At 36.0% G+C, this 12,406-nt stretch overlaps 1 protein-coding gene across 18 annotated transcripts in view; it reads right to left on the bottom strand.

The window, feature by feature from the left end:
- PLD1 (phospholipase D1) overlaps positions 1-12,406 on the bottom strand; it is a 214,146-nt gene that overhangs the window by 82,248 nt on the left and 119,492 nt on the right. For 16 of the 18 annotated variants that reach the window (XR_014077081.1, XR_014077080.1, XM_081570924.1 and 13 more), the window contains 3 exons: positions 9,759-9,840; positions 2,519-2,629; positions 242-442 (listed from right to left, as the gene is read on the bottom strand). Coding sequence is in view for 16 of the 18 variants with exons in the window: in XM_081570924.1 (XP_081427050.1) it covers positions 242-442; positions 2,519-2,629; positions 9,759-9,840 (394 nt within the window). In the remaining 2 variants the exon portion in view is untranslated. The remainder of the gene's footprint in view (positions 1-241; positions 443-2,518; positions 2,630-9,758; positions 9,841-12,406) is intronic. The other 2 variants (XM_081570921.1, XM_081570922.1) reach the window with 1 other exon arrangement.

Raw genomic sequence — 12,406 nt, forward strand, 5'->3', positions numbered from 1 at the left:
AACTGACTATGAGATAGCAAATGCTTTATCGAATTTATTTAGTCTTCTTACAAGAGAAGAAACTGAGACTAACAGACTCCTTAGGTGGTATTTGAAACCAGGTCTATGTTGGACTCAAGTTAACTATCCAGGAATATGCTTCCTTTCATTCAACCCATCAGCCAACCAATCATGCTTTTAATACATACTCATACAAACTGTGTCCCTTTTATGCAGTTCCATAAAGATGAAATCTACTAACTGTGAGGGAACCCAGAGATGGTCCCCCGATGACACGCTTCACGCTGCCCACATCCGTGAGTCTGTGTTCATTGTCATCCCACCTCCCGTAAGCCAGGTCAATCCCACCCAGAAAGGCCACCGACTGGTCGATGATGATGAGTTTCTCATGATGAGCCCACAGGTATACGGTGGATGACACGTGATCCGGGTGCCTCATCACCTTGAGAGGAAAAAACCCACACATGTAGTATGCTTTCTAAAATGCCTTTCATACTATAATAAAATAGGTCTGTTCACACCCTCAAAGAGCATTTCCTACGATTCAAATACTAAAATGTGCTATCTATACATCGAAGAGAATCCTCAAACTTTTAATTTTATCCTCAGTATTTAGCAGAGGAAGACCCCTGATTACTTTTCTGGTTACTCCTCTGCCCATTCTGGACCCCCCACATTTGTGGGGAGCTCCCATTCAGCTTGAAATTTGGCCACATATTTCAATAAAAGTCAGCTCAGTGGATAGCAGATTCCCTTCCCCCCACCAAAGGATTACATTGTATGTGGTATTACTTTAAAAACACTAAAACTTTTGAACCAGTATCTATCTCTGACAAAACTTTTACTAAGTGTATTGATATTTTAGCAGTCATTGAGTTGAAATAGTAAGTATATGATATCGGGATATAGATGTTTTGTCAGCTCTTGATTTTAAAGGTACTTTGAGAAGTTATTAACCTTCTGCTTTCAAGTAGAATTCTCTCTAAATGATCCCAGACTGACCTATTTTTGTATGTCTTTAAGTAGAAACATACCAAAATTTTGAAGGCAATTTTACTGTTTGACAACATTTTTTTATTGTGGTGAAATACATGTAACATAAAATTTATGGTTTTAACCTTTTTTTTATGTGTACAGTGCAGTGGTATTAAGCATATTCATATTGTCCAACCATCTCCAGAACTTTTCATTTTGCAAAACTGAAACTCTACACTCATTAAACAATAAAGCCCCATTCCCTCTTCCCCCCAACCCCTGGCAACTACCATCTACTTTTTGTCTCTGTGAATTTGACTACTCTAGGTACCTCATGTAAAAGGAATCTATCTTTTTATGACTGGCTTATTTCACTTAGAATAATGTCTTCAAGGTTTATCCACATGATTTAAGATATGTCAGAATTTCCTTACTTTTTAAGACTGAATAATATTCCATTACATGTATATGCCAATCCATTAGTGGGAGTGTGATATTAAAGGGTCCAACTATTATGGAACTGCTTTATTTTATCCTCTGATTTTGTCCATGTTTGCTTAATATATTTTGACAGTCATTATTAGATATGCAAATGTTTATAATTGTTACATTTTCTTGCTGCACTGAAACTTTTATTAATATATAATATCCTTCTTTGTCTATCGTAAACTTTTTTGATTTAAAGTCTATTTTGACCCATATTAGTATAGTCACTTCTGCCTTTTTTGGTTATTATTTACATGGACTATCTTCTTTTAATCAAGTAAAATACATAATCATTATATACTTTAAGCCTACTGGAGATTTATTAACTCATTGTCTTGAAATAGCTCAATAACTGGGCAATAATATTTACTGATAGGCTTCAGGTCCTTGATAAAATATCAAATAGCTTTTTTCAAATTGTTATCATGTTTATTCATGTTAGTAGTACTTTCTACCAAGCACTTTTAAGGAAAGCACTTTAAATCCTAAAGGAGCTCTTTTTGTGTCTATCAGTATTCAAGGGATGTCCCAGGGAGCTCACATCTAAGAGGTTTCAGGATAACCTTAATGAAGAGTATGGAAACTTGACGGGGCTCTTGAATATTAAAACAACTCTGGGGATAATATTCTTGGCTAACTGATCAGGGTAAAAGAAGCAGAAATGAGAACTCTGCTTTGATGATCCCATCAAAATCAGAAATATAACAAAGTATGTGTGCTCAGTCATGTCTGACTCTTTGCAGCCCCATGGACTATAGCCCACCAGGCTCCTCTGTCCATGGAATTTTCCAGGCAAGAATACTGGAGTGGGTTGACATTTCCTACTCCAGGAGATCTTCCTGACCCAGGGATTGAACCCGCGTCTCTTGCATCTCCTGCATTGGCAGGTGGATTCTTTACCACTAGCACCTCCTGGTAAGCCCATAAAGTTCCTAGTACTATTTACTCAAAATATACATGAGAGAATTCCAGAGATTGCCACTGCTCAAAGCAAAACATATCTGAAAGCTATAGAATAGTAAAGAAGAAACATTTTTCAGCAAGACGACCCAAATACCTTTATGTTGGGGTGTAGACGCATCAGAGTCCTCTTGCTGTATTCACTATTGATTCCAAGGGCAAGTTCCACCTCTTTGTAGAGCATAACGAAGATCCTTACTCCCTGTTGCTGTCACAGGAAAAAAACACAGGGAAAAATAAGAATTTCTGGAAGTACGCTATGATTTTCTTTTTCTTCTTCCTTTCTGGGCATTGTATTTTCTAAAAATTTCTTCTATAAACAAGTATAATAAAATATTTAATGAAAACTGCAACAGAAGGAGCTGAAATATATGTGTAGATTAAGACACAAATATAAAAAATAAAAAGCTACCTCCTTTCCATTCTATGCATACTGAGTCAATATTTGACTAATTACAACCAGAATGTTGAAACTGCAACTTTAAATACTAAAAATGTCTGATAGTCTTACACCTTTGAACATCTCCAAATAGTTGACCTTAGAGGAAAGTTTTGATCTGATTCATGTTACAGAATTAGGGTCCTCTTTTTGTTTTTATTATTCCACAATGAGTTGAAATAACAGTGTTTTTTAAAACTCTTGACGATAAAATATGCTAAACATGTCTTAAATGTTTCTGGGGGTATTTTCATAGGTTTTTTCTTTATTAAAAATCATTTCAGTGGAAAAACATTTCTCAGTCTTCAGAAATGAATGTGTGGGTTCATACTCTTCACCCATTATTAAATTATTAAGGCCTATTTCACCACTGAAATGACTTTTTCAGAAGTCAGCTTCTCTAACAATCAAAAACCCCTGAGTTTTAGCAGCAGGCCACAAATTAACATTGCTCTGTCCCTAGACCTTGGACCTAAAGGAAAATAGACAAAGCCATTGTGAAGGTCATACTGAATCAAAAGTGACTCATAAACTTTAATATGCTATACAAATAATATTTATTATTAATATTGACCATCAAAAAGAATGTCAAACAGCCGGTAGTATAGAAAAGCACCATTATTTTTCTCTCTTAGTTCTGGGTAGTGACAAGATCTTAGCTTATGGTTAATTTTGCCTGACACTTGAATGTTCTCCCCTCTCCTTGTCCTCTTATATGGTTCCCCCATTAACATACAGCTCCTCCAGGAAACTCTATATTATTTATCCTCATTTCTTATATCATTTTTTTACTTTTTAGGTTTGCATCTTCAGTATTACTGTGTAGTTTACAACACTGAATTTGCATTTTCTGTACCCAGCAGCTCTGAAACCATTCTGAAACATATTACATACATACAGGATACTGTAGCTACACATAAACATTTAATATCCTACAGATTTAAAGGCAAGAAGTTTTCCATAATCTTTTCTAGAGTATTAGAGATGCAGGTATATCTAATAAACTGTAGTGATGAATAATAATTTTGTTATAGTCTAAATATAATCCATGGTAATTAGGCATTGTTCATAATGGACATTTGAGTCACAAATTTAAGAAGACTTACTGGGTTGAACACATCAAATTTATAACAACTGGACAGTTTTGCAACGTTACAAAAATGTGAAAAAAACACAGGAGTTAACATTTTTAGGCTGTGAGATATAAAACCTTGGAGTAAACCAAACATGTTTACAATTCCCTAATGTTACTCTGCCAATACTAAGGAGCATATTTTAGCCCCTAAATCCTTTAGAATAACACATCACTTCGCAATATTAACTTTGTCTTACTTGGTGTTAGTAATATCTGAAAAGTGTCATATTTCTGAAGGAATACACCTGATTTACATTCTGGACTGCATTAAGGAAATCTGAGTACTAGCAGAAGACCCATTCTTGCTCTGAAAAAAACAGGATTAAAACTACATATGCCATTTTATTTCTCTGGTTAACAACTGACTTTTGGAACTTGCTTATCATTTATTAAATTATGCAACTATTAGTGTAATCAAGTATGAAAGTACAGACTTGAGTAAAGAAATAAGGAAGCGAAAGGATTAATTAATTAAAGGCAAGAAGTGAACAGATTAATTTCCAGTGATCTGGTCAGTGAGTGCTCTAAATGAAAATTAGAACATTATTTTATTTTTCTCTTCTACTCTTCAGATTTACTTTTCTATTTAAATATTTTAGGATTCAGCAATGAGTAACAGTTTTAAAAATAGCCTCCCACTGAATGATGCAATATAAAGTTTAAAACTCTCAATTTCAACCTAAATTATAGAACGTTACACCTGACATCTCTCATCATGGTTCATTTGTTTTAAAATGGATGAAATTTTACTTCTTAGGCTTATGAGATTATTACTCATGAAGGACAGTAGTTGCAAATTAGGAACTGGAGTGAATCTTATAATTTTCCATTTATCTGCATAACAAATGGATTTTTTAAATAATAGAGATGCTAGCACTAATGGATTATCGTATTGATATTATCCTTCATCTACTAATACCTGACATTTTCTTCTTTACTGTGTCTTTCCTCATTGAAATAAATTAACCTATAGGAAATAGGATACAGACTTTTAAGTCATCTTAGCTTAAATAGAAATGACTAATAAGGAAGTAATTAAATATAAAAAGTTCACTTTTATGTAGTCTGGTTTACAGTTGTTTACTTACATCACGCCCACAATAGACAGTTAATTAGTGACAAGATTCTTGTAATAACAAGGAAATAAATTCCTCTTCTTTTGGTCAAGGCATTACAAACTATCATAAACTCTCAACTATAAAGTGCAAAGCAAAATATATCCCCTGGGAATGAGGGCATTTGTTGGGTCCTAATAGTGCAGACTTACACAAAATATGAGAATAATTGCACACAATGAAAGCCAAATCAGAAACAAAAGGACTGATGTTAATTCTGTAATTTAAAAATAGCACTTTTGAAGAATCTAATGTTTTACCAAAGCCTTTCAGTGACTCTAGGGGAAATTACCTTTTGCTCAGAAGAAGAGTATTAATAGGGTAAGTGGGAAAACAGATGGCCCTGGACTTGACTGTGTTTCTTACATTTCTATGTCATGTTTCTTATCTTTGCTGAAGTCAGCTAACCCAAGGATTCCACACAATAAACTTTATGACACCTGACATTAAAAAGATAAAAGTTCTATTCTCTTTTCTAATTCATTTTTAATCAAGTAGAACAGACACAATACTATAAGCAGTATAAACTTTTAGGTGCTTTACACATACAAATGCATATGAAAAAAATGAAAAATAAAAAAATGTTTATAGTTGAAATCAAGAGTTTTTTTTTTTCTCTGATTGTTCAAAGCACAGTGGTCAAAATATTTTCTAAATGTAGTCAAGTTGGTTCACTGCCTAAAGACAGCTTAGCTAACACACCCCCAGAATAATCACTAATTTTATCACCTATCAAGGACTTCCCTGGGGAGCAGCACGGCAGGGATGGATGGTTTGTAATATTTTAAGAAAATGAAAAGTAAAGGATAAAGAGGAATCATATCCTCACCATTGAAATGCAAGCAGCACTGGTAGGTAACAGCACAAGTGCTCATAAGCCTTTTTTTTTCTTTCCAAGACAATTTTGTTTAAAGCACAGTCCTTAAGGTTGAAGATCCCTTCCCCCTTCCCTATTTCACCCTTCTAGCCCACTATTTTGATAAGATTCTCTTTGATTTTTCTGTTCAGTGATGTGATTATTCATCTTGTTTGATGAACCTGGACATCCTTCCCTGCTTTTGGCCCCTGATTGCAACTTTAGAATGTGCTCTGTGGTCCAGGACAGAAAGAAACTAACTTGATGACAAAATACCCCCTGAGAATGAAGGTTCTATAGTTCTCCAGGTTGCTGCACTTGAAGAATCTTCTAGTGCGGTTCTCATCAGAAATATCACGTATTTCTATGGTTAAAATATAAAAACTGGATACAGGGATGCAGTTACCATAAGCATGATGCAATCTATCTTACCTCTTAGTACAATAAATTCAGAACTGTACAAACCCTGGGATGCTGCTTTGAGTTGTAAACAGTCTGTCTCTCAACATCGGTTTAAATTATTTTAAATGATGACAGGGCATAACGAAGACCAAAGGAACAGGAAAATATCAACTTGGTTACTACCCGAGAAACAAAATATTGTCTTTTTCCCCTCAGAAACAGCCATTAAAAGAGATGTTTGCCTATTGTTCGCTATAAGGTAGAGACACTAAATTTCTCCCCAAAGAGCTGCACAATCAGACAGAAGGAAAAAGGAATTCATTTCATTCAGCCTTGTGGACTTCTGGGATCCATTAATGCAAGAATAAATGCTATTTCAACCCAGTATTTCGTGAAGCTAGTGGCTTTCAGAAACTAAATTATGTATGTAAAGCAGTGTTTATGAGCATATGAAATGTCAATTTGGAATGATCTGAGTGTTAAAAATTTAATAATATGGTGTAGCTGGATTAGGGAAGAGAAATTCTATTAAATGTACCACTGAGAAATTAATATTTAATCGTATTACTCTTTCCTTGGGAGACCTAAAAAATCATTACATGCAATTTAAAAATTACAAGTTTCAAAAAAGCAGATGAAATTGAAACAAAGCACCATTATCAGTCAGTAATATTTATTTGGCCATGGTATTCACCTGATACCTCACAGGGTTCATGGGCCATAAAAGCAAAAAGAAATCATGACAGTGGTAGAAAAAGGACCTGAACAGGTACGCTGAGGGAAATAAACAAACACATTCCCACTAACATGGAGTGGAGGAACAGACTTGTAGGATCTTCCTCCTGAACCCCGCTCTGGAAAAAATTACTAGCTTTCTGGAGTATACTTAGGTGTCCTCACAGGTACCTCACAGTCACATGATCTAAAATGTAGCTCTCTGGCCCTGGGTTCTTCCCACTTCCTTCCTCTACCACATTTACCCTACCAACACACCATTTTGATCAGATCACCCTTCTTCCATCACACCCCCCAACAATAGTTCCCCACTGTTTTTCCATGAGGTTCAAACCACTGGCTTGGTTCCAAAGCCTCCTCATCCCAGCTGCTTTTTCAGCTTGATATCCTATCCTACATATGCTAACACTTGTATGTCATCAACCTTGTCACTTCACTGTGATTGACAAGGACTTAGAATTTCTGCCTCCAGAATGTTTCCTCATCACAGTCCCTATACCTAGAAATCTCTTCTGTTAAAATTTTTGGCCCATCTTAAATGCTCTAAAGCCCTCATGTTGTGAGGGGCTTCCATACCAGACCTATCCAATGCTCTCCCTCCTGCTTTGAATCTTGGCACTGTCTCTGTACCCAGCTGACTTCTATATAGATCTTTACGCTCCTTCAGGTCAAGAATCGTGTCTTTCATTTTTGTACACCCCCATATGATTAGCCAGTGCCCTAACGTAGCAGGCATTCAACAGAAGCATGTCAGTTGAAACCTAAAAGAGTAAAGCATTTGATAAGCACGTGAAGAGAAGATTTACTAGTATGATTGATGATTGTAAGGGCAAAGCTGGAAAAACGTATTAGAGTGGAACTTCTGGAGTTTATTTCTGGAGGAGAAATGAGAAAGGTACTATTTCACAGAGAGAAACATGGAGAAAGTTATAGCCCATTCAATATGTAGAAAGACGTTTGGTAAGGCTAGGACTGAGCCCAGGATGTGAGTCCTTCAGCAAGCCCTCCAGGGGCAGGGATGGGATCCTAGTCACACACATGACATCCCTAGTTATTAGTTGTAGGACCAGATGCAGAGGACACACTCCGTATCTGTATGCTGGATTATTTAATGAATATGCAAAGAATACATGAAAGACTAGAATTTCCAATTTTGTGAAAGGAAGTCTATTGAGATAACAGACTAGCCTAGAAAATGATGCTTTGGCAGAACATGTGTCTGAAATAAAGAAAATCAGCTTCTTCTGCCTTTAATATCAGCAATGAGGAGTGCCTATACCTACCCCTGGATATCCTAAACTAAATGCATGGGGAAAAGACATTGAAAGAAGAGGGAAAGGTGAGTGGAGAAAGGGGTAGGGGAATGTAGAGGATGGGAAAAAAGAAATGAGTGATGGCTGTGAGAAACAGAAAATGCTAACCTCAATTACTTAGGATCTGCAAATTCTGCCTGAATGTTTAATGATAGAATTTTTAAAATTAAGACAGTTTCAAATAATAGTAAAAAGGCTTTGCTGCTGTTGTTGTTTAGTCACTAAGTCAAGTCTGACTCTTTGTGACCCCATGGACTGTAGCCTGCCAGGCTCCTCTGTCCATGAGATTATCCAAGCAAGAATACTGGAGTAGGCTGCGATTTCCTTCTCCAGGGGATCTTCCTGACCCAGGGATTGAACCCATGTCTCCTGCATTGGCAGGCGAATTCTTTAACCACTGAGCCACCAGGGAAGCCCAGTAAAAAGGCTAACACTCCCTAATTTGGACATGATTAATAACAAATTTAGATCTATTCTAATTCAACTTAATTTAACTTGAGGGTCAACCACATAAAAAGATTCATTGTGATTGGTTTCTGTTGTTTTAGTCACTAACTCGTGTCCAAGTCTTCTGTGACCCCACGGACTGTAGCCTACAAGGTTCCTCTGTCCATGGAATTTCCCAGGCAAAAATACTGGAGTAGGCTGCCATTTCCTTCTCCAGGGGATCTTTCTAACCCAGAGATTGAACCCACGTCTCATGCATTGTAGGCAGATTCTTTATTGCTGAGCCACTGGGGAAGCCCAAAAATTCATTAGAAATATGAATGCAAACTAATCATTGGTGAGCCTGTACTGCTTCAGTTATTTACTTTTTATAACAAAAAGAGCACATTCAATGCTCTCCCAGAATCTATAGCGTCAATTTACCATAAACTGTTTCCAAACTAGAACCAGTGGTTTTTTATGACCCTCCTTTGATATTCTTCAACATCAGCTTGACCCCACCTGACTGAAATTATTCTCAGATGACTTTGTCTTTTGCTTGAATGACAAATAATGAAAAAAATAAAATGCTATGTTTCATTTTATCATTTATTATTCAAAGATGAAATTTCATTACAATTTTTGCCTATAAAATTAACTGCCCATAACTGATTATAAAACAAAAAGAATAGAGTTGCTAATATAATTCATGCTGTGAATTAGGTGAAAATAGTTATGTTTCAACAGTAATGGGAAAAAAACCATAACAAAATAAACTTGAAAACAGTAAGTATTCTATTTTTTGTCAAATTCTAAAGAAAAATGTTATAAGTGTATATGAAGGGCTTTAAAAACAGGCATTTCACAGGCAATAAACATTTAAAAAATTATATCAGCATGTTAGTAAAGTACATACTGCTTTTCGCTTAAGAATGCAGTCCAACCTCCATCGATTTCCTTCAACCACCGGACGTTTCAGGAAGATTTCTGGACTCAACCTGAAATCATGAAACCAAGGTTTCAAGACACTAAAACAAAATATTCAGTTCTGGTTGTGTCATAGGAAGCAACGGCAATTTTAGCCCAAATGCCATAACCATCCTCCACCATGGCAGGTCACCCAAAGTTCTCTATGAGTCCACGTACAACCTCATACTGGAACAACATTTATCCAAAGAAAAGGCAGTCTCGATTTCTCTGTTACTCACATATCATACATACACACACTTGCAGATACTATTGACTGACTGCCCAACAACCATTGTCCACCTTTTCCTTTTCCTTCCTTGGTATCAGGGCCTACCTCCCATGACTGAATGTGAATATTCTGAATAATTGCTTCCTCAGACTTGTGTTCAGCTCCAGTTTATAAAATAACACAATCCTGCACAATGAAATATATGAGGAACTACACAGACAATGAGATGTATAAGGGGGTAAATAGAAAAGTTTTGCCTCTGATGAGAGGAAGAGACACACAGGCACACACACAAAACCCCAGGGAAAGTGGCTCTGGAATGGATGTTGTATGGGGGCATGATGCTTAGATAGTTGCAGCCACACTGAAATTCTAAGGGCAAAGCCACAATCCTAACATCACTGGAGTACTTCACCAACTCTAGTACTGCGTAACTTTAATGATTTTTTTTTTGATGTGGACCATTATTAAAGTCTTTATTGAATTTGTTACCATATTGCTTCTGTTTTATATTTTGGATTTTGGCCATGAGGCATGTGGGATCTCAGCTTCCTGATCAGAAATCGAACCCACACCCTCTGCATTTTGGAAGGCAAAGTCCTAACCACTGGACCACCAGGGAAGTCCCTAGTACTAACTTTAGAATTCTCATTCAATGAGACAAATACATCCTAATTGTTTAAGTTACTTTTAGTTGAGTATTCTAGCAACCCAGGCCAAAAGTGTTCTAACTGATAAACAGGAACACTGACTTCCTATACCAAGGAGCAGTGTCCATGGGAACCTGGGCTTTCTGAGCAGGGAAGAAGGCAGGCTAGCTGATAGGTAAGCTTTTCCCATTGTGAGAATGGAGCCCTGGGTTCTTCGTAGTAGTGCCTTGGGCAGCACAGTCCAGGAGAGTCACTTTTTCCCTCGGGGTTAGGTTCAAAGTCATTGCCTGACTTACACTGGTAAGTAGTGTAACTCCTCTGTAATGGGAAAAACAAACACAAAAACAATCAAGTTTCATCTGCTGAAATGCTAGACGTGGAGGAGCAGGGTAAACTGTGTAAGGATCCAAGTCTTACAGAACACTAGGGTGAAACAGTGCCTTGCCAGAGGGTCTTCGAAGCATGGGAAAACCACAGGGCTTTAAGGAGCTAAGGAGATTAAAAGAAATAATTTTATGCTCTACTAAATTCAGTTAAAGAAAATAAAAATCCAGAGAAAAAGTATCTAAAAGAAACTTGTATTGGATAAGATAAATAAGAAAAGAGACAATAGAGGGGTGTATACAGTATAAATATTTACATATTTAGTTTAAAATAGGAAACAACTTGAACAAAAAATACAGCAACTGACAGGAAAAGATCTAAGATGAATTAAAAACAAATCTGTTTTAAATAGAAAAGTGTGTCATTGGGCATTGCTAGTTCACTGAAAGTAGGACATACCCAACAACATATATGTGCTTGCAATTTTCAATGTACACATTAATTATGGGCTCAGAGGGCTTCAGTGTGGGGGCCATTTTTAGGTCTATACTCTGCAATTAAGTCTTTACCATCTTTTTTTTTTAATCTAAAAACACTGTGTACCCTGTATGCAGAGGATTCTACTAGATACTTTGGAGGATCTTAGGCAGGTTCTCAAGGAAACCTCGATTTTGAGCATAATGTATGAAAAGATAAAAATAGTCATGCTATGAAAAATGATAGTCATGCTATAAACAAAGCATAAACAATGGCAAGTACAGTACAGCTATGACTCACAAACATCATTATGTCAGGATCTTAACTAAGTAATTATTAGGTAAGCAAAATTCAAAAGAATTGTGTAATACTACATTTCATTGGGTTTAGGACAACAGTGAATGCAAGATGCATATTACTGTGTGTACCAGTAAGAAAGAAAAATGATGACAGCTATAAGATGTTAATGAGTGTGAGATGCATTCCAAATTCAGAGATGTTAAAAAGTACTTCTAAGTAAAGGCTCTTCTTAGAAGATTTTATAGTTTTAAATGCTCATATGAGAAAGAAAATGTTTAAAATAAATCATCAGAACTTTCATCTTAAGAAAATAGAAAAAAAGAATAAATTAAGAAAAAGTAAGAAGAATGGTAATAATAAATAAGAATAGACCTTAATGCAACATAAAACAGAAAAACAATAAACTCAATAAAACCAAAATCTAATTCTTTTAAAGATTAATAAAACTGACAAACTGGCTAGATTAAAAAAGAAAAGGGAAGTTGATTATTTTTGTGGGAAGAAATAACACCAATCCTACCAAAATTCACTCAGGAAATAAAGGCAGGGAAAACATGTACTTACTCATATAATGAGGCTAGCATTATCCTAATATGAAAACCAATCAAAGAAAAT

This window comes from Giraffa tippelskirchi, chromosome 2 (assembly GCF_054371585.1).
Source record: "Giraffa tippelskirchi isolate mGirTip1 chromosome 2, T2T-mGirTip1v1.2.pri, whole genome shotgun sequence".
In the NCBI taxonomy this organism is placed as follows: Eukaryota; Metazoa; Chordata; class Mammalia; order Artiodactyla; family Giraffidae; genus Giraffa; species Giraffa tippelskirchi.